This window comes from Solanum verrucosum, unplaced genomic scaffold (assembly GCF_900185275.1).
Source record: "Solanum verrucosum unplaced genomic scaffold, falcon-dt-bn FXZP01000297.1, whole genome shotgun sequence".
In the NCBI taxonomy this organism is placed as follows: domain Eukaryota; kingdom Viridiplantae; phylum Streptophyta; class Magnoliopsida; order Solanales; family Solanaceae; genus Solanum; species Solanum verrucosum.
This window is the reverse complement of record NW_026020215.1, coordinates 1924053-1947244: the sequence shown is the minus strand read 5'-3', so window position 1 is coordinate 1947244 and position 23192 is coordinate 1924053. Positions and strand designations below refer to the sequence as shown.

The following is a 23192-nucleotide window of genomic DNA, read 5'->3' as shown; positions in this document are numbered from 1 at the left end:
ACGGTAACTTTCGCCAATTTTTATTTTGCCACTTGCCTAACTTCAAAACTTGAGATACAACACTTGAACACTTACAATATCACATAACACATCATTCTTAATTTATTACCCACCCTCCTGGTCTTTCCACGAAGATACGAGTCAATTTATACGTTTCAAAAAGTCGGGGTGTTACAATATTAATTATTGTTTTGATTTATTAAAATGTGAGATTCTGAGATGGGTCAATATGTTTGGTAGATTAGATAATAATAATATATATTGGTGAAATAATAAGTTAGTTGATGAAAACCATGTCTCGATATAGAGATTGATGATATGCATTTAGGAGAAGCTTATAAATTTTCATCGTGTTAAACATTGCAAGTGGATTTATGAATCCGACACATGAAATAAGTTAAACAGTGCTCTAAAGGAACTTAATCATTGAATTAAATTTGTCAGTAATTTAATTTATTGACTAGTATCTGTAATCTTAACATGAGAAATTACATAAGTTTTAATAGGGAATTTCGAAATATAAATAGAGGAGTGTAATTACAAATTTCTAGTCGAATGATTTGTAACTTATTATGGTAAGAATAATTCAAATTAATTATTTGGAATTATTTCCATAATAGAAAGCATCAGTAATTAATTTTGTGGTCCCTACAGTGTCCATATTTAATTAGAACTCAAAATCATATTTTCTAGGAAAAAAGAGAAATAGCATTGGTTTTTCTTGTTCAAGAAAAGGACCGTGTAATTTTTTCTGCCTTTTGGATTAGGAAGATATCTCTATAATTAGGGGTTCTTCTAATCTAGAAAGTGAATACGTTTTATATACGATACTTGTCCATCCAAGTATTAAGAGAGTTCGGATGTGAGCTTGGGATCATTGTAGAAGACTGTAAAGTTGTTGTCTATCGTGTGGATTCGCTTGAAGATCTGTCTAACTTGTAGATTCGTTTAAAGGTATCTGTTCACGCTTCAAGAGGTAATTCTTGAATTAAATTTCAACAAGTTTATGTGTTCAAGTTGATTACATAATATTAATATAGAATATTATTTAACTGTATTTACCATGTATAATATTTTATCATGTATAATTTTCTTGTAACCTTATAAGGAGATAGTCTCTTCATTCTAAAGGAATAGAAATCAAGGTTTTTTTCCTTGTTCATAGCATTGTAGAGGTGATTATTCTTTGTTTTTTTTTTTGTCTCTGTTCTGAAATATTTTTCTCTGTTTTGGAAAAAAAATTCAATGTTTTGCTCTTTTTATTGTCTATGTTCAACAATTTTTTCTTAGCCTTTTAATTGTTTTCTCTGTTCTATTTTTTTATTTCCCAGTTTGTTGGGATTGTAGTAAAACACATATACCTTAAGAAATGTAAATTTGACTGATGATTTTTCTGTGTCAATTAAAATGTATTTTGTCAACTAATTTAGAAGCTAAAAGCATAAGTCAAGATATTCAACTTTACAACAATGTCGGTGGAGAATAGAGTGTACGCAAAATTTTACCCTTAACCTTGAGAAGCCTTCAGTTAGCGTGTTGGTTCCATTTTTCTATGACGAAGTTTGGATAACTTTCTAGTTGTTGTTATCAGTTTTATATAAGGCTACCTAACAATTCTGGTCCTTAAGCCTAAACTTTTAAACCATTTCAATTTATTTCTGTTACGACCCAAAGTACACCCTAGCTGTGACATGGCATATAAGACCCCGAAAGGCCCTACACAAGCCACTTGACATACATGTACACATAGTAATAGACAAAAGTAAAGTATGTCATATCAATAAAAGAGTTTGACACTAGAAAGCGGAAGTCTAAATAGTCTTGACAAGCCATCTATTACATCAAAAGGAGTGGTCGGGACGTAACCCTTATACCACGTACAACATCCAAAAATATAAAGACATAAGAAAGCAATAAATGTGAAATCGTCCTCAAAGTATGAGGACTCACCAAGTCTTCAACTCTCTAAGTGCTCAACTAGCCACGAAGGGAGGGAGAGGAATCATCAATCCCTAAATTAGTGAAACAATGTAGGCACAAATATGCATTAATACAGGGAATGTACAAAGTATGAGGGATATGCAATAAGACATGAAACATGATTATAAGAGGACATAATCGAAAACATGAAATGTATGACCAAAATAAACATTGTAAAAGCCTTTAAAGAGACATCATAAATCATGCACATAGTCAATGCATCTTAAAATCATCATGAAAACTTCATAAAATAATTGAAAGTTTAGTTCATTTTGTGGGATATTTACTATTAACCGACATAGACCACGTGAGCTATAATATGAAATCTGGTGTCTTGCGCTCTCACACCAAAAAGAGATGTCCTTACTTGCCAATGTAAGGACCTTAAATTCTAGCTTAGGTGGATCCACTAGCTATGTCACTTAAGACAACCTACGGGGGCACGTAGTTAGGGACAAGGCGATTTCTATTAGAGACCCGGCCTCTACTAACGGGAGAGCATCCATCTCAATATCCTCTCGGTGCTAAGTAAAACTCTCAACGGAATTAGTCATAAACATAAGCATATCATCATCCATGGAAAAATACAATTAAGTTACTAATCCAAGCTAAAACATCATAGAATAGCTCCTTAAATCTTGAATCTTGCATGAGTGAGAAAACTTTTCACCAAACCATGATCTCTTAATGTGAAAAAAACATTTCACAATTCATACATAGGTGAGAAAATCCTTTCACAATTAATCGATGCTTATCTTAAAGCAGTAGATTATAAACAATCATTTATCTCATAAATCATGCATAAGTTCATGAAAACATCATTCATTGATTCATAGTTTTTCAAATTCATGAAAATTAGGGTTCATAGTCAAAAACATGATCAATACTAAATCATCAAAATAAGATCATAATCAATCAATTGAATACATACAAATAGAACCCATGAGGAATTGAGTGAAAATCTAAACATCTTAATTGAAATTGACTTTAAGAGATTTAGAAACCTTTGGACTCAAGGGGTGAATGGAACCCATTGATGAAGCCCTACATACCTTGAGGATCAAAGCCTAAAATCAATGGAGGAAAAAAGACTTAACTTGAAACTCTAGCTTCTTCTTCCTTGCTCCTTGAGAGAAAAGCTTGAGAGGATTTTGGAAATTTTGAGAGATTGATTTTGGAATGAGTAGATTTAGGGTTAAAATCAGTCATAAAGGCTTATTTATAGGCAAAACGACGTAGTATAGAAATTAGGTGCATAAGAAAAGACCAAAACACCCTTTAAAATAATTATCGATCAACCTTACGGTTGAGACCGACAAACCATACTGGTCAACTGTAGGTCGAGTGACTGGAACTAAACTTTGGGGCAATTCCTACGACTCGTTTCTACGGACTGTCAAACTCTCTACGGTCCGTAGACCTCAAACTTTCAACTCAAAATTTCACTAAGTTTGGGACCTTTCTACGGGACCTTCCTATGGTCCATAGTCCATTCGACGGACCGTCTTGGTCAATCATAAAATGAGTTACTGGCGCTTGATTTCCAAAAAACTTGACCTACTTCCTACGGATGCACTCTACGGTCTGTAGAAGCTTCTACGACTCGTAGAATGACTCCATGGAACCCAACCAATTACTACAAGAAAATGTTCAAATTGCGGGGGTTAAAATTACATATTTCGGCGGTCAGTAACCCCTGCAACAACAGTTGCAAAAACCCCTGCTGTTAGGTTTGTCACAATTAAGTCACAGGGGTTTTTCACCAACCCCTGTTACCAGTAGCAGGGGGTTATTAGCGGGGATTTTGAACCCCGCAAATTGACATCAATAAACCTGCACTTCATATTCTGAGAATCAGAACTCTAATAATTTGTGAGTCTGGGAATCGAAAACCCCCCACAATTTATGAATTTCACATTAAAATTAACAGGAGTTTTCAACCCCTGCAATTCATGAACATGTAAATTTTTACAGCATTCTGCTAATTATATTCAATTTTAAATATTAATGACTAATTAATGTACATCATAGTCCAAACCTAAAAGGACATATTAGAATTAAGAAATAAAACATATTTCAAACACAAAAATATATCATTACTATTAGTTTTACAAGCTATATTGAAATGTGTGATTCACCCCAACCATTACGATTAGAAGGAACTAGAAATCACTACGAAAGTGTTGATTAATCTTGCTTTTATTGATGAAAAGTCTTCACTAGCATCCAAACTCAAGAAAGGACATGCAATAGTTCATGGAACATCACCTGACTGCAAAAGAAAATAAACAATAAATAGTTATTGAAGGAGATAACTTTAGCCTTAGAAAGAGGGTGGTGTCATTGTTGTTGTGAGTCATGGAGAGAGACATAAACCTCTTTGGGTTTCTACTCAAAACCAAAAGCTTCAATTAGATTGAAGAAGAAAGAATGGCTTCAGCCTATTTAAGCATGGGAGAAGCTCACATACATATTACTAACTTCCTAAATCACTTCTCTGATGTTGTTTCATCTCAAGACGCCAAGTCTCTATGCCTTATTTTTTCTATCTCTTCAAATTCATCTTTTTCTCGTTTCTCTATCCGATGCCCTCATCACTTTCCAAAATTCTAGCAGAGTAATAAGAAAGGCTGATAGATACTCTCAGTATGCGGATATACTACTTCCTCTATTTCATGCCTTACAAAGTTATCGACTCAAAAACTTGGTTGAATCTTACCAGGCTTTTGAAAAAGCTGCCAATGCATTTACTCAAGAGTTCCATAACTGGGAATCAGATTGGGCTTTGGAAGCCCTTTATGTCATTGCCTATGAAACTAGAATTCTAACGGAAAGGGCAGATAGAGAGTTGCTTCTAATGGAAAAACTCCTGAAAAGTTGAAAGGGGCTGGCTCATTTCTCATATAAGTGTTTGGAGTCCTTGCTGGAAAAGGATAAAAACGTGTCGGAGCTTTGTATGTGACCTGCCAGCTTTTCAAATTTTAGTTTAAGCTCAGAATAGTTCACTTGTGTAAAAGTGTTACAAGAAGCATTGAAGTTTCCCGCATTTTCGATTTCGAGGAGTTTCCTCTTAGGGATAAGGTTACTTACATGTATTATACTGGACGGTTGGAGGTGTACAATGAAAATTTATCCGTTGTTGATCATAAGCTATCATATGCTCTAAGCCATTGCAATCCTCAGAAAGAAAGAAATATAAGGATGTTACTAAAATATCTGATAACTATGAAGCTCTCAATCGGAATCTTACCTAAAACTTCGCTTTTGGAGAAGTACAATTTTTATTTTTTTTGAGAAAGTAACATTTGTATTTCTATTTCCAAAAAATCAAAACCTGCCACAACATGTTACAGATTCCTAATTATAGATTAAAGAGAGTATAACAGAAGATCTTCAATCCTATGAAAAAAATTACAGGGATCCTAAGACATTCATAACTGATTCTAGATCTTCCATATACTCATGTTTACACCAAAAATGAAACAACACAAGACAATTCATCTCCATCTTCTGAATAGTGTTGCTCTTGTTCTGATGACATCTAAGGTTCCTTTATTTCCATGTTGACCACCAAATATAAGTTGTGATGATTTTCCATCTCTCGCTATGTCCTGAGGTGTTGGCATAACTACTCCATATCTTAAGGGTTTGGGTTACTCTCCTTGGCATCACCCACTTCAGTCCCTTTTTATTGATGAAGAGGTCCCACAACTGGTTGGTTATCCTGCAGTGAAGAAACATATGAGTCACAGTCTCAGCTTTTTCCCCACATAGGAAACATCTAGGGCTCAATTGGATACCCCTCTTCATGAGATTTTCCTGAGTCAAAACAGCATGTTTAGCAAGTAGCCAAGTAAAACAAGACACTTTGTAGGGAATTTTGGCTTTCCAAATCATTTTCCAGGGCCACCCATTAATCTGGTTATTGAAAGGGTCAAACTTTTTGTAAGCCCCCTTGACACCGAATTTTCCTTGCTTGTGATCCTTCCATTCCAGGCAGTCTTGGACAGTGTTTCCTCCTCTGAATTGTTCCATAGTTCTATAGAATTCTACTACTCTCTGGATCTCCCAATCATTGAAAGGTCTTCTAAAGCTCAGATTCCATCCTTGGTTTGACCAAACCTCTGCCACAGTAGCCCTCTGTTGTTGGTTGAGGATGAACACATCAGGGAAGAGTGTTTTTAAGGGACCTTGTTCCAGCCATCTATCTTCCAAAAATGAGACATTCACACCATTTCCAATTTTGATTTTGCAATTCCCTCTAAGTTTTGGCCATAGGTTCCTTATGGTTCTCCAAAGGCTAGTTCCATAAGTATTGGTCACCATGCTAGTTGACAATTGATCTTCCATTTCATATTTTTCCTGAATCACCTCCTTCCACAAAGCTTGTTCATTGGAGGCTAGTCTCCAGAGCCATTTCATTAGTAGACATTGGTTCTGAGTCTTCAAGTTTCTCACCCATAGATCTCCAACTTGTTTATTCCCAATCGAGGCTGCCTATTTAACCAAGTGAAATTTTTTGTCTCGTTGTTGCCTTCCCATAGAAAGTTCCTTCTTAGAGCATCCAACCTATCAATTACTCCATCAGGGATAGGGAAAAGGGACATTATATAACTAGGCATAGAATCCAAGACACTATTAATGAGTGTTAGTCTTCCCCCTAGGGAAAGATATTGGCACTTCCAATTCACTAATCTTCTTTCACACTTTTCAATCACCCCATTCCAAATACCTAAAGACCTATTGTTAGCTCCCAGAGGCATCCCCAGATAAGTCGTAGGGAGTCACCAATTCTTCCACCAAGGGTCCTAGCCAGAGAGAATAGGTCAGGAACTACATTAACTGGATATAAGAACCTCTTATTCCAATTTATATAAAGTCCTGATACAGCTTCAAAGAGAATAAAAATCACCCTTAGCATTCTGAGTTGTTCTTTATTGGAATCAAAAAAATATGAGAGTATCATCTGCATATTGTAAATGGGTGATCTCAAGTTCGCATCCCACTTTGTTTGATATTTTGAATCCTTTTAACCAAAGGTTCTCTCGAGCAGTTTTCAACATATCACTTAGCCCTTCCATTGCAATGATGAATAGAAAAGGTGATAGAGGGTCACCCTGCCTTAGGCCTCTTTGAGCAGAGAAGAAGCCTGTAGGTGAGCCATTGATAAGAACTGAATATTTGACAGTTTGAATGCAAAATTTCATCCATCTTAGCCATCTACCACCAAAACCTCTTTTATCAAGAGTTTCCCACAAAAACTGCCAATTTAGGTGATCATTATGCCTTCTGTATGTCCAGCTTGCAAAGAATTCCTGGAGCATTGCTTCTGGTTCTAGAATCCACACACTCGTTTGCCATGAGGATGACATCCATTATTTACCTACCTTTAATGAAGGCCAACTGTTGAGTGTCCACTAGTTTATGCATCACCTTTTTGAGTCTCTCAGTAAGAAGCTTAGAAATTATCTTGTAAACACTACCAATTAGGCTGATTGGTCTGAAGTCGCTAAGTTCCTTTGCACCTATCTTTTTGGGAATCAAGGCAACATAAGTTGAATTGAAGCTTTTCTCAAAAACACATCTCTCGTGGAAGTTCTTAACAACATTAATAAATTCTCCTCTTATGACTTCCCAACAGTGAGTAAAGAAAGTCATGGTATAACCATCAGGCCCAGGTGCCTTGTCTCCGGCACAAAGCTTTACACTCTCCCATATCTCTTGGTCCTCCAATTCCTTTTGAAGCATAAGATTATCTTCTTTAGAAATTATGTGTCCTCCCCTGCAATTGTCTGAGGGTCTCCAGGTCTCAGTTTCAGTGTACAATTCCCGATAGAAATCCATTATCGCTTTCTTTATAACTTCTGGACTCTTGACTGCTTCCCCATTCACATTTAACTCATCAATAGAGTTATACCTTTTGTGTGCATTGACAGTTCTATGGAAGAATTTAGTGCTATTGTCACCTTGATTCAACCAATTAACCCTTGACCTTTGTCTCCATGATATCTCCTCATACTTGGCAATGTTCTCAAACTCTAGGAGAAGTTCAACCTTCGAGTGTATCTCCTCCACATTGAGAATTCTCTGGTCCTGTGTTTCCTCAAGTTCAGCAAGTTGACTGAGTATACTCTGTTTTTGCAAGGCTAGATTTCCCTGACCAGACTTGCTCCAGTCCCTTAGTTTGTTTTTTAAAGCCTTTAGTTTGAAAGCTAGAATAAAGTCAGGTCTTCCTTCACATGTTAAGGAAGTCCACCACTCCTTGACCCTTTCCAAGAAACCCTCTGTGTGTAACCACCAATTTTTTTATTTGAAATAAGATTTCGCAAGCTCCCAGTTCCCACATTGCAACATAATCAGAGTGTGATTAGATGTTACTTTCGGTAGAACTGATTGCTTAATTTTTTTGAAGACTTCATCCCATTCATTAGACACTAGGAATCTGTCTAATCTAGCCGCAACATCATGTCTGTCCCCTTTCCTCCAAGTATATTTACCACCTGCTAGTTGAGGATCCAATAGATTCAGGTCCATAATGAATTCAGAAAAATCGTTCATTGCTTTTGATATTCTGCCGTAGTTCTTCTTCTCTGAAGGATATCGGACTGTGTTAAAGTCTCTACAAACCACCCAAGGCCCATTGACCAGACCTTTCGTTGATCCAACCTCCCACCAGACTTTTTCTCTTTCTTCTCTATTGTTAGGAGCATAGACACCGGTCAGGAGCCAGGTGAATTCTTGATTCTTGCCTAGAAACTGGCAGGATATAGAATAGGCTCCTATACTGCTAATAGCTCCCTCCCAGACTTTCCCACCCCATAGAATTAGAATGCCCCCTCTAGTCCCACTAGCTTCAAGTTGACAGAACTTTACTCCTCTATTAGCCCACAAATCTTTTACAATGTTACTGTTATACCCCTCAATCTTAGTTTCTTGGAAGCAATACACATCTGATTTCCATTCATGAATTAGAGTTTTGATAACACACCTCTTGTTTGCTTAGTTAAGGCCTCTCACATTCCATGTGATTATCTTCACTGTCATTGGGAACTTGGAACGATATATCCCCCTTTGCTTCTTGTGCCATTGCTTCTGAAATTGCTTCCACACTCTAAGCTTTTCAATTCTTTAGACCCTTTTATTATTGGTGTTGCTTTACTGGTGTTTGCCCCATTATCTTTGTTGATTTTCCTCATACCGTCAATCTTCATGAAAAATGATAAAGCTTCATCTTTACACCCATTGATTTCCACTCCAAATTCCTTGGCCAGTTTATTTATGTTCTGGTGGATCCAAATAGGGACATCAAATTCCAGATCATCCCTTTCTTCTGGGCTGAGTTGATTTAGCGGTACGGCTTCTTCAAACATAGTCAAATAGGTACTGACTACTTAAGTGCATTGAGGGTTGTTTCCTTGTATGCATGTGCTGGCCTGCTGCCAGAGAATCTCAGAGGTATCTACAATATTCCCCATCGTTGTTTCTACACCTCTTTTCTCCTTTAAAATTTCTTCCTCTCTCAAAGATAACCCATGCGCTATTACGAGCTCTTTTGCCTGATGTGGAGTAGTGGAGGAAGAGGTAATTAAGTTAGCCTCTAATTCCACCACAATTGGGTCCAACAAAAGAGAGAAAGAGATTTCTGCAGGCAGCCCATTTGAAATGGATTGGGCCCGAATATCTAGGCCCAATTATTACCCCTTATTTACTAAGATTGATTTTTAGGAAGAATAGAGTAGTGTGCCCTTGGTTTACATGTGATATCACATGCTGGGCCAGCTAGCCATTTTGAAATTTCTAGATCATACGAGGACCCCACGTGGCTAGTCACTTCTGTAAACCCTAAAAGGATGTCTTCCCCCTTTTGACTGGACACTTCTTCAGACCGTTGGGTATTAATGGGTATTCCTCTCCGTTCATCGGAGATCACTCTAGCCGATGTCTCCACCCATATTTGCACTTTGAATGTCAAATCTTCGTAGGTCAGCTCCACTGTGCTCGGAATCGACTCGCCATCTCCTAGCACCTTCAGCCTTGCCCATTTGAGGTGATTGCGTAATTCTGTCTCTCCTTCCGTAAGGATCCAGCCTCCAAAGAGATTTTTTATCTCACGGAAAACTTTATGGGACCACAAATGGAGAGGGAGTCCCACTACTCTTATCCAGACTTGATTCGGTCTCTCAAAAATGGCATTTGAGGTTGGTGACCACCATTGAAGGCTGAATTTGTAAGATCTCCAGAACTAGTCCCCCTTACTATGTGATCAATAGCTGTTCTATTAGGGAATTCGAAGAGAAATCGATTCCCCTTAGATCGAAGATATTGATTCCATGATTGTGCCTCCAAGTGCTTGTGACCCATCGTCAAATCTCTGATAAAGTGATGCCTAGGATTTCCTCCGGTAGGGATCCGACAACACTCTTTGCTAGCGACTCGTTCTGAGTTGTTGAGATTGCATCTGATATAATGAGTGAATTCCCTTTTTGTTGAATCCTTGCACCATTTAATTGCCTTGTAGACCATTTATTGTTCCTAACAATGTCTGAATATAATAAACCCTTCTCAGTTTTCCTATGTGATGTTTTACCTATCAATTGGGCCCTAGCATTTATGAAGACTAATATTTTGGTAGCTATGTCCATCCATCCAGAGTTTAAAGACCACTCAGGTATGATGATGACATCTCTTTTCTTGTCCTGCACCTTTATAATACTAATATATCGACCAAATTTGTTGTAGTTCGTAGCCCAGAAAAGCTCAGTAAAGTGGTCCTAACGTTTCCATCTGCGTATAGTGTTTCCATGGCTTTTTGAAGCTTCCTTGAGGGTGTAGGCTAACCACTCCATCGTCTTCTGGCTAATAGTCATCCTCGTCATCATCTTGCGGCCTCTCTCTCTACCCAGTCGTACTAAGTTTTCAGCTCTGGATACCACCCTGGTAATGTCGTACGATTTGAAACCAACAACAAAGAAAATTGTATCATCCCCCATAGTTGCAAAGAGAGAAAAAGGAAGTAAGGCTTGAATAAGAAGAGGTAGAAGAAGAAAGAAGAGGAGAAAGAAGGGAAAGAAGGCGCGGGTATGTTTCCGGCAATGGAAGATCACCAGAAAGGGATTCTAGGACCCAGAAGGGACAGCTAGAGGCTTACCTCGGTAGGAGTGCCTGGGAGAATTTTTACTGCTAGAAGAAGTACAATTTGACTGAGTATAACAACATTGTGCTTGCTCTTAGAAGGGGGGATGTACGACCTCTTCGACATGCTCTGCAAGAACATGAAGTCCAATTTTTAAGGTCTGGCATTTATCTTGTCCTAAAGAAGCTAGAGCTCCAAGTTTACCAGAGGTTACTAAAAAAGATCTATATTATCCAGAAACAGAAAGATTAGAATAAAGCTCACCAAATCAAGTTAGACTTAATTGTTAGAGCTAACCAATCTGGGTAATGACGTTGTAGCTAGCTCCCCATGGTTAGGCATCACATATTCAAGTAAAGTGCGAGATCAGTAGTTATTTACGCGCTTCCTCCACAGGGGCATTTGTCTACAGATAACAAACATAATTTATCAAGTGATCAAACATACTAAACGAGAATACGACTTTGAAAAACCATTGGCAACCTAAATTTTTTACCTTCTCTGAAATTGCAAGTGCTATGAGTTCTAATATACCAGTTCCAGCCTGTGATCACGGAGAGATCGATATGAAGCACAATGCAATGACTTTAAGATTGTTTCAATATGTTTTAATGAAAACAATCCATCCATATCTGCTATCGACACGAGTAAAGGAAAAAAGATTATATGATTTCAGAAGCATAATATCTCCTCCAAATGTAAATCGCGTCATGAATGTTAGACGTAGCAACAATGAAAATGGGAATTCAAGAAATAAGAAGAGGATGGATGCTACAAATGGGAATTAAAGAAATAAGAAGAGGATGGATGAGTAGCAACAATGAAAATGGAAATAACTGAAAGAATTTACTCTCAGTTCCAAATATAGTGTGTGGGCGAGAAAATTGATAGAATGTGTTGAGTTGTGTCATCCATAAACCATCGATTTCACATTGTAGTGACGAGGCTGCAATTATGTACCTTATTGATACACTCCATTTCTGCCTTGGAAAACACAACTTCCTTTGGGGAATAATTCTACCATTTGAAACTTCAACTCCTATATAATATAATCAACTGTTAGTCCCCTACATATATAAAATAAATAATCTGGGCAAATAGATCTACACATATATGAATATGATATAACATACCCTTTGTAACTTAGGGTAATTGGCAGGAACATACATGTAAATGGAGCATTATATATTCTTCTTTAAACAAACAACCTATGTGGCAACTCAAATTCCAACATGAATTGCCTCTTTCACATTCTTCTTTTTCATACCTATAATAAACCTGACCTAATTCTTTCTTGTTATATACCTCTAATTCTTTCTTGGATCCATCCATCCTCTTCTTATTTCTTGAATTCCCATAATATCAACTCATTGCTACCATTTGTATCCTTTCTTACATGTTGTTAGACATAGCTCGTCTACCGAAACGATTAAAAACTTGACTCTTTAAAAGAAAATCTAGACTTACTTCTCCAGCACCAAAGAACAAGAATGTATGCTCAACTAAGGAACCTCCAAGCAACTTAAGAGATGCAACAAGCCCCGCAAGTACCACAACAGTTGTCCCTTGCAACATTAATGGGATCAGAAACTTGAACAAACACAAATGTTCGGTGATATAGGCCAAAACAAATGCAGCATACTTGCATATCATCATTGAATACCAAATGTGTGGTACCATAGTTCACCAACAGCTCAAAAGCGTTGTGATTCGCAAAATCTTCATATTGCAGATGACGTTACAAATATTAGACTTAGACGTTACATGAAAGGTGATTTGGTCCTTAACAAGTTTCAAATTACTAACATGTACAAGAACTTTTTCGCTGTAGTTTTGCTTCACAACCTTCATGAATTCATCAAGAAAGTTAAAGTATTCCTACAAGAAGCAAAAAAGAAACAGACATGTCTTAAGAACAAGCTGTAAATCTCAATTTATATTTACAACAAGTACGATATAGAGTTATGCTATTATAAAATTGACCTCGCCAGTAGCTCTTTTTCGTCGCTTTTTTTTGTCTGAGTCCAATGTAGAACTCGTCTTTCAATAGTTGCTCATTATTTGTTCCCACATCAATGGCTATAGGTAAACACTGCACGTGCGAAGCAAAACGATAAGATGTTCATAGTTACAAAATCAAAGTAGTATATAAGTTTTAACGAGTTTTGGTACCACTGAAGGTCTGACTCCTACGAATACAGTATACAGAGACAATTTCCATACTGGTCTACCCATTCCCTGTGACAATATAATGTAATTCATAACAGGATTACTCATTCGACGCATTACAAAGTCAAACAACAAAAGAAAATTTGTTTTTTGGGCCAAAGAATCTAACTTAACACAAATTTTAAGCAATTTTTACATTATACTACAAACTTCTCTTATGTCGAGGGAGTCCATGAAGAACTGTACACCAAGGGGTGTAATGTAAGCAATCTATCCTGGCTTAAGCATTAGCCATTAATTCCGCCAATCGAACCCGTGACCAATAAAATTTACCACAAATGAACAGTGCTCTGGGGAAAAAGAGCTAATTCTACCACAAATACTAGCAGAAAACTAAACCACTAAAAGTACAACCAAATAAACCTAATTCTACCACAAAATACACAAAAAGAGTAGGCTAATGCAGTTCATTATTTGGCAAATTTGATAATTTCGAATTCTTCATCCACGAAAGTACAATTAATCTAATTATACCTCCATACATCTATACAAACAACAAACTATTGAACTTACCTAGAGAATACAATCAGAAATTTGTAGAAAACTTTCTGATTTGTGAAGATTGAGATAAGGAAAATAAAAAAGGGGAGAGAAGTGATTTTTTTAACCTTAAAATGGCTATCTCGATTCCGAATCTCGTAAAGTAGATGAAGTTTAGATAGTTGAAGAAGTGGTGGAGAAATGGCGGAGAAATGGTGATGAACCGATGAGAGAAATGTAGAGGAGAAGTGAGGGAGCTGGTGAAGTTTCCCAAAATGATTTCTTTTTGTGTTTTGTATATTTTTGAATTAAAAATAGTTGAGAGTGATTTATATTTTGGAAATGAAAAATGAGTAAAAACATTAGCATAAAAATATAGATGTCGATTTTGTAGTTTGTAATAAAAAATTATATTTTCAGATGGGGAGGTTTAAAATTTTTGCTATTTACTTACATTTTCTTTTTTCAGATGGCAGAAGTTTTAAACCCCCGCTATTTATTTTTATTTTCTGTCAACTACAAAAACCCTGATATTTAATGCGATTTGTGGGGGTGTAGCTGGCCTCCGCTATTAAACCCCTAGAATTCAGGTATTTTTTTGTAGTGTAACTAAAAAGTTGACATCTTCCCTTTTCAAATCCGACATGTTACAATTTCTATCTTATTCCAATTCACGTGAGTATTGAGCTCTCTAGGTTATTTGAAAGATAAATGAAGTTAGTCACTTTCTAATGGGTATACCCTTGAAGAGACCACCTTGAACCATCATGTCCAATCTATTGCTATCTTGTTCCTATCTCTGTGAATAGGAATTAATATGGATGAAGTTAATCACAAATTTATTTTTAATATGAATGAATTTAAGATAAAATAAAGGGTTATGGAACTCATATTTATGATTGTGATGTTTCTGTAACCCTCCTTGTTAGATAGTGAATAAAGATGTAAAAAGGTAAAAGTCTTGCTAAGTTAGAATATTTGGTTAAGAGTAAATTGCATATAAACACTCGGTTCATATTTCTTACCCCTCTATATAAAAGGTCAGAGAAGCATATTAATGTTGAGTTTTGAGTGAATATAAGCGTTTTTAGAGGGAACTAATCTTCAATTTTCCTTGTATCTCTAATTTGTAAAGAAGTACATAAAACCTGATCAATTTTAATGTGCATTGTTCTTTATTTAAGAATTACTCTCATATGATTCACAATAGGAAGTATATACTAGTGGTCAATAGTTGGTACTCCGTGTTGAGCCATATTTTATATTTTTTTCAACTTAAATCATTGTGATTAAGATGGATTCTAGTTCTATTCAGATCAAGATTCTATTCGTTTATTTGTTGTCAAGATTTGTGTAGCTTTACAGAAGCAATTGTAGCCACCAGTTTGAGTATATCATATTCTTATTACCTGCTTATCCAAAAAAAAAAATTATATATATATTATATTATATATTTCTATATATTAGAAGAGACATTTTCAACATGTCTACTATTTGTTATTTAATTTGAAAATAAGGGTACTTCAATCATTTGCCATTAATCTAATATGTTTCATTGTTTCATCTTTATGTTACGTGTCCTACTCCAATTGTAAAGCTTACACGTAGCATCTGTGAAATAAACACGTAGCATTCAGATTTCTATCTATTCTCTCTGTTTTCTCTTTTGTGTGTGTCCGTGTAAGCTAGAACTCCCTTACTCTCTCGGCGGTAGTATAGTTCTATCAAGGTATGTTTTTTTGCCAAAAGATTATGCCAAATCTTATGTTATTAGGTTCTATTTTTTGAGTTTTTTTTTTGGGATTCATCTAGATCTTCGAAAATTCCTATGGAAGAACCTTCAATTTGATTATTGTGTCTCTAATTAGAGTAGATTGAGAATTTCTTAAAGGTCTTTGTTGGTTCCTCAAATTTGAGGTGAGAAGATACACAAATGTAGAAAAGTTACAGATCTGATAACCCAGAAACTTGTAACTTTCGTTTTTTAACCATAGAGTTCTATTTTTTGAGTTTTACTTTGGGGTTTGATCACTCCATATTCGAGAATTTCTAATGGAAAAGGTCTCAATTTGATTATTTTTCCCTCTAACAAAAGTACATAGATAATTTCTTATTTTTGGGTCTTTGTTACATTTGCAAATTTAAGGTGAAAAGATGAACAAATGTACAAAAATTATAGATTGGATAGCCCAAAAAACATGCAGCTTTAATTTTCTAATCACAAGCAAAACGCTTGACAAGGAAAATAGATAATTGACATTTATTTTCCCTTTCTTTTGGCAGCACAAGAATAGAATTCCCTAATTTTTTTTGGATGAAGAATAACAAAACGTTATTAGTTAAGTATTGCTCTTGACAGTTTCCCTTTGCTTCTGATGCAAAGCTATTCTATTAAGCATAGAAATAAGATATGTGATGCTTTGTTATTGTATTCTTTATTTGTTTTTGTGATGCTTTGTTAATTTGTAATGAACAGTAAGAATCAATGTTACTGTTTTATTATTTTTATTCGCTTTCTAAATTGTTATGACGTATTTTTCAGTTACCCTGCTCTATTTTTATATATGATTTTAACTACTTTGTTGAATATTTCATTCTTTGAATGCTAATACATTATCTCATGTGCCTCATGTAACATATTTTAATGGAACAATCAACAATACACCTTAACTAACCTTTAACACGATGCCCAACACGTTCTTATCATGTAAAAACATGTACATAACTATCTTATTAAACTTATGTAAAAAGTTTATAAAGTTCTATATTTTCAAATTTTTTAGTATATTTATGATTTCCTCCATGTACATCTTACTATAATTACACTTCAAACATTATAATACACACTCATCAATCGAGTCACTCAACCAATATCAATATCAGTATCAAAGTATACACTCTAACAGTTCATAGTAATACTCATATACTAAACATTTAGGGGTCGTTTGGTACAAAGATTAGCAACGCATGGGATTAGCAACGCAGGGATTAGCAAACGCAGGATTAACAAATTAGGGATTAGTAATACAAAAAATATTTTTAATCAAGTGTTTGGTCATCGTGTCTCACCTAATCTTATGTTTGGTTTAAAACTCTACAAATTATTTTTTTTCAATCTTACCCTTGAATTATTATGTTCTCTATTTCATGTAATTACCATATTTATTGCAGTTTAAAACTTGAACACGAAGTTCACTGTCACGCCCCGAGACTTCCCCTTGACGTAACACGGGACCTAGGATCACGATTGACCCCAAGCTAACCCTGAAGCTGGCATATCATAAGCATACTACAACAACAGAATAAAGAGATACTATGCAGAAGATCAAAACAGTAGATAACTTAAAGTGGGGAATACCCAATACTGATCTGAATATAACAAAAGTCTATAAGTTTAATAACAACTGGAGGATCAAACTCAAAACTAAAACTGAATCTAGTACTATGTCTGAAAAAAAAGCCTCTACTGACTAGAGATGTTGAAGCTAACTTTAACAAAACTGAAACTAAAGACTGAAAATGGAAAGATAACATGTCACTCGTCCTCGAAGAAAGAGGACTTACCACTGATGCTACTGAACTGGAGATCGGGAACGGATCTATGCGTGATCTGAATGCTGAAGACCTGAACCTACATCATGAGAAGAGGTAGCGCAGAGTATGCGTCAGTACTTGAAAGGTACTAAGCATTCAGGATAGAAAAAGCTGAATAAAACATATAACTAAACAAAGCAATATAGCAATGATATAATCTGAACATGATAAATATGCTAAACATGTTGAAATATGAACTAACTAAATGTAGTGACCAAGTTTATAACATACTGAGAATGAATATTAAACTGTAACTGATAACCTAGTCAATACACTAGAATCTGTCTGTGGGAGCTACTAATAACCGACATAAAACTACATGAGCTAAATGTGGAGTTCGATGTATATGCCTCATCGAGAGGACCCAAAATACCTTGCCAAGGATATAGAGGCATGACTGGCGTGATCACTAAGTATAATGCCCACAGAGGGGACTTACCTACGGGGCACGTAGTTCTGGGATTATGAGGATGACTGACCCTTAGTCCACTCGATATTAAGCCTACTCCCAACTGATTATGTAATTAACAAATTATGACTGAATATTTGTAATACTAAATAACTCAAGATACTAACATGTTAACATGCAACATTAATATACTGATAATGAAACATTCTTAATTGGGCATGTACAACTGAATAAACTGACCTAGCAAATGTAATTCATGAACTAAACGAATCTACACAACTAGGGTTCTGAGTTTCATAAAAGAAGTTAAGCAACAATTCCTCAAAAACATGATAATCTAACTTGGATTAGTCTACCAATTGAATCATAACATAAATCTAAAATTCTAGAAACCCTAGGTCTAAGCATGATGTAAAGAATCAAGAATCTGACTGAATTCTAGGGACCTAATAGGTGAAAGGAACCTACTAGTGAAATCCCACATACCTGATGACAAAATTCACAAAGAAATCTTTCGATTCCGGGGCTGGAACTGAAGAAAAATTGGTCGACTCTTTCTCCTTTTTTTCGTTCAACTTGATGATTTTTTAGAGAATGATTTGACCAGGGTAAGTTCTAATTAAGTTACTAGGCTAAAACTACCCAAAACGACGTAGTTTAGGGGTCCAACGCATAGAGAAAAGACCAAACGACCCCTGACTTAAAAGTTGTCGGGGCCACCGACGGTCCGTGGACTGACCCAATCTGTCCTGGTCAACCGTCGTTTGGCTTCAGAGACTAGGTTATGGGGTTTCGATCCATGGACCAGGACCATGGCCCATGGTCTGACCTATGGTTCATGGGTTCGGTCGTGGATCGTGCCTTAGAATATTTTGTCTGAGTTTTCTGGGAAGGGTTGCAGGTGGCCATCCACGGAACCCCACCTACGGTCCATGGGTGGTGCCCGTCGGTGGCACCTGCAACTTTTGATTTCTGTAAACTGGTCTTTCTAGCATACAGGGTGTTACATTATCTCCCCCTTGGGAACATTCATCCTCGAATAAAGACTAAACTAGCTGAAAAATGAAGGGAACAAGCTGTAAATCCTACCACTAAGTACTGAAATCTGACTGAACTAAGTTCCAAGGACATGCAAATACGCTGAAAATGCAAGTATAGCTGAAGGAACATGATACTAAGACTGAATTTACACCTGAATACTTGAAAGACTTGAGAGGAACTATTACCTCAAGCTGGAATGGAATCGAAAAGAAAGAGATGAGGATACTTGGCCTTCATGGTTTCTTCTGCTTCCCAAGTAGCTCCCTCTACGGATTGACTCCTCCAAAAAACCTTCACTGAAGCGACTTCTTTGTTTCTCAATTCGAACCTGACGATCAAGAATCTCAACTGGCACATACTCATAAGTGAGACTATCTTTCACAGCCACACTTTCCAAAGGTACTATATATGTTGGATCACTCACACACTTCTTTAACAACGAAATGTGAAATACCGGATGCACTACTGCTAGTTCTTCTGGCAACTCTAACTCATAAGCCACTTTACCAACTCTTTTCAAAATCATGTAAGGGCCTACATATCTAGGACTGAGCTTCCCTTTCTTGCCAAATCTCATCACCCCTTTCGTAGGTGATACTTTCAGGAAAACCCAATTATCACTTTGGAACTCCAAGTCCCTTCTCCTTACATATGCATAAGACTTCTGGAGACTCTAGGCTGTCTTAACTCTATCTCTAATGAGCTGAACTTTTTCCATAGCATCATGAACCGAATCTGGCCCTATCAGGGCTGCTTCACCTACTTCAAACCAAGTAATTGGAGATCTACATCTACTCCCATATAATGCCTCATAAGGGGCCATCTAAATACTGGAGTGGTAGCTATTATTGTAGGCAAACTCTATAAGAGGAAGGTGATCATCCCAACTACCCTTGAAGTTGATCACACAAGCTCTCAACATGTCCTCTAAGGTCTGAATGGTACGCTCTGCCTGACCATCCGTCTATGTATGAAATGTTGTGCTAAGATTAACCTGAGTACCAAGACCTTCCTGAAATGACTTCCAGAAATGAGAGGTAAACTGAGGACCTCTATCTGAGATGATAGACAAAGTAACTCCATGTAACCTGACTATCTTATTAATGTAAAGCTTGGCGTAGTCCTCCGCTGAATCTGTAGTCTTAAAAGCCAAAAAGTGCGCAGACTTAGTGACTCTGTCAACTATCACCCAAATGGAGTTATGTTGTCTACGAGTAGGAGGTAACCCTATAATGAAGTCCATGTTGATCACTTCCCACTTCCAAGTAGGAATGTTGATCTCTTGAGTCATACCCCCTGGTTTCTGATGTTCTACCTTCACTTGTTGACAATTAGGGAATTTAGCCACAAAATCTGCGATATCCCTTTTCATGCCATTCCACCAAAAGACTTCCCGCATATCATGGTACATCTTATTGGCGCCTGGATGAATAGAATACCTGGAGTTATGGGCTTCTTCAAGAATTTGCAGCCTCAACTCACCCATCTTAGGAACACATAAATGACCCTGATAGTGAAGCACGCCATCTCCCTTTGGGGAAAACCTCAACCCTCTATTGATGGATTGCACCATTTAGTTGAAGTAATATTGGATCACTAGCTTTTCCTTAACCTCCACTACCAATGAAGATTTTGACCCATTCTGAACTATTACACCATTATCTGATATGCTCATAAGGCAAACTCCCAAACGAGCAAGCCGGTGAACATCTTTTTCTAGTTCTTTCCTTTCTTCCTCAACATGCACTACACTACCCATAGATAGTCTGCTAAGAGCATCTTCTACTGCATTGGCCTTACCTGGATGGTAAAGTACATTCATATCATAGTCCTTGAGGAATTCAAGCCATCTCCTCTAGTGAAGATTCAACTCTTTCTAGGTGAACACATATTGAAGGCTCTTATGGTCTGTGAATACATCTACGTGGACACCATACAAGTAGTGTCTCCAAATCTTAAGGGAAAATACTACAGCTGCAAGCTCGAGGTCATGAGTCGGATAGTTCTTCTTATGCACCTTAAGTTTTTTAGAAGCATAAGCTATAACCTTACATCGTTGCATCAATACACAACCTAGGCCGACTCTGGATGCATCACAATAGATCACAGAACCGTCTGAACCCTCTGGTAGAGTCAAAATAGGAGTTGTAGTCAACCTAGTTTTCAGTTCTGCGAAACTCTTCTCACATTCATCTAACCACTGAAAATTAACCTTTTTCTGAGTCAACTTAGTCAATGGAGAAGCTATGGATAAAAATCCTTCCGCAAACCTTCTGTAATAACCTACCAAACCCAAGAAACTTCTGATATCTGAAGGAGAGGTAGGTCTGGTCGATTGTTTCACTGCTACTATTTTTTGAGAATCCACTCGGATCCCTTCACTAGACACAATATGCCCAAGGAAGGCAACGGATTGCAACCAAAACTCACATTTGCTAAACTTAGCGAATAACTGACAATCTTTGAGAGTTTGCAGGACAACCCTCAAATGAGTCGCATATTCTTCCTCATTCCTAGAGTAAATGAGGATATCATCAATAAAGACTATAACGAACAAGTCCAAATATTGCTTGAACACCCTGTTCATCAAATCCATGAAAGCTGCAGGAGCATTGGTTAGTCCAAATGACATAACTACAAATTCATAATGACCATACCGAGTTCTGAAGGTTGTTTTTGAAATGTCACTATATCTGACTCTGAGATGATGATAATTGAATTTGAGGTCTATCTTTGAAAAATGATTAGCACCCTGAAGTTGGTCAAACAAGTCATCAATCCTGGGGATAGGGTACTTATTCTTGATTGTGACTTTGTTCAACTGTCGATAGTCAATGCACATCCTGAGAGAACCATCTTTCTTTTTCACGAACAACACCGATACACCCCATAGGGAAATACTAGGTCTGTTGAAGCCCTTATCTAGAAGGTTTTTTAACTGCTCTTTCAATTCCTTAAGCTCAGCTGGAGCCATTCTGTAAGGAGGAATAAAAATAGGCTGGGTATCTGGAAGGAGATCAATTCTGAAGTCGATTTCCCTTTCGGGAGGAACTCTGGGAAGATCTTCTGGAAACTCATTAACTATTGGAACTGACTCAAGAGTTGGGGTTTCTGAGCTAGAATCCTTAACCCGAACTAGATGATAGAGACAACCCTTAAAAATCATCTTCTTGGCCTTAAGGTAAGAAATGAATGACCCATAGGCACTGAGCTACTACCCTTCCATTCTAAGATTGGTTCATCTAGAAACTTAAAACGAACTATCCTAGTTTTACAATTGACTAATAATAGGAATGTAACCAATCCATGCCTAGAATGATATCGAAGTCTACCATTTCTAACTCTACAAGATCTGCTAAGGTGACTTTCAGGGCAATTTCTATATACCCATCTAGCTATAATTGGGTCACCAACTGGAGTAGAGACTGAGAAGGGTTCTGAAAGAGTTTTTGGACTAACATAGAAGTTTACTGCTATATAGGGAGTTACAAATGAAAGAGCAGCCCCTAGATCTAACAAAGCATAAACATCTAAATGAAAGACTCGCAACGTACCAGTAATCACATTAGCAGAATCTTCCTGATCCTGGAGAGGCTAGAGAGCATACAACTTGTTCTGGCGCTGACCGCCACCTGTACCAGACGAAACACCCTGTTGAGTTGGGTGATCTGCTGGTGCTACAAGAGCTGTAGACTGAGCCCTACTATTGTTACCTCCCTAACTCTGTTTAGAAGAAGGACAATCTTCAACCTGTTATCAGTTTGACACACCCAAAACATCCTTCCTTTCATGTAAGACACTCGATCGGATGGTTCTTACCACACTTAGGACAAGTTAGGTAGGTCATATTACCTGAAATACTCCCCTGCGACTTAAAGCATGATGCCCTACCTTTCTGATCATGTCGAAACCTGGAGGATGGAGCACTAGCTGATGATGGTGCTGGAACTGAAAATTTCTGCTGGAACTGAGAGCAATTTCCACCACCCGATTTCTGCTGAGAATACTCATAGTTGTCTGTCCTATCCTTCTTATTATCCTCAGCATGTTCCCTAAGCTTATCTCACTCAACCTACTGAGCATAGGTCATAAGCTTAGAGATATTCATATTTTCCAGCAACATAGCATTTCTGCACTCTATTTTCACTAAGTCGGACACCCCATACATAAACTTATTCATTTGTGCCTTTGGATCAACAACCATGTGAGGAGCACACCTGGAGAGTTGGGTGAACTTGAGTCCGTACTCTTGGACTGATATGCTACCTTGCCTCAAATTCATGAACTCATAAGCTTTTACCTCCCTCAACCCTCTTGAGAAGAACC

At 37.0% G+C, this 23192-nt stretch overlaps 1 protein-coding gene across 1 annotated transcript; it reads right to left on the bottom strand.

Moving 5' to 3' along the window:
* Window positions 1–11486: 11486 nt before the first annotated feature.
* On the bottom strand, window positions 11487–22877 carry LOC125830677 (NADP-dependent malic enzyme-like). Its single transcript, XM_049509856.1, has 10 exons — window positions 22719–22877; window positions 22493–22583; window positions 22326–22396; window positions 13286–13351; window positions 13112–13205; window positions 12925–12993; window positions 12756–12844; window positions 12581–12703; window positions 11610–11657; window positions 11487–11519 (listed from the first exon to the last, which is right to left on the bottom strand). Exons 1-10 carry the CDS (start codon window positions 22875–22877, stop codon window positions 11487–11489), a joined length of 843 nt encoding a protein of 280 aa, XP_049365813.1.
* Between the last annotated feature and the right edge of the window lie 315 nt (window positions 22878–23192).

What these genes read in the sequence shown, in the direction of transcription:
- LOC125830677 (XM_049509856.1), bottom strand. Translation starts at nt 22,877, where the DNA reads ATGAGTATTCTCAGCAGAAATCGGGTGGTGGAAATTGCTCTCAGTTCC. An exon ending in GTCGCAGGGGAGTATTTCAG is followed by an intron (nt 22,584 to 22,718) that starts GTAATATGACCT and finishes AAACAGAGTTAG; the next exon opens with GGAGGTAACAATAGTAGGGC. An exon ending in TTCGTCTGGTACAGGTGGCG is followed by an intron (nt 22,397 to 22,492) that starts GTCAGCGCCAGA and finishes TCTTTCATTTAG; the next exon opens with ATGTTTATGCTTTGTTAGAT.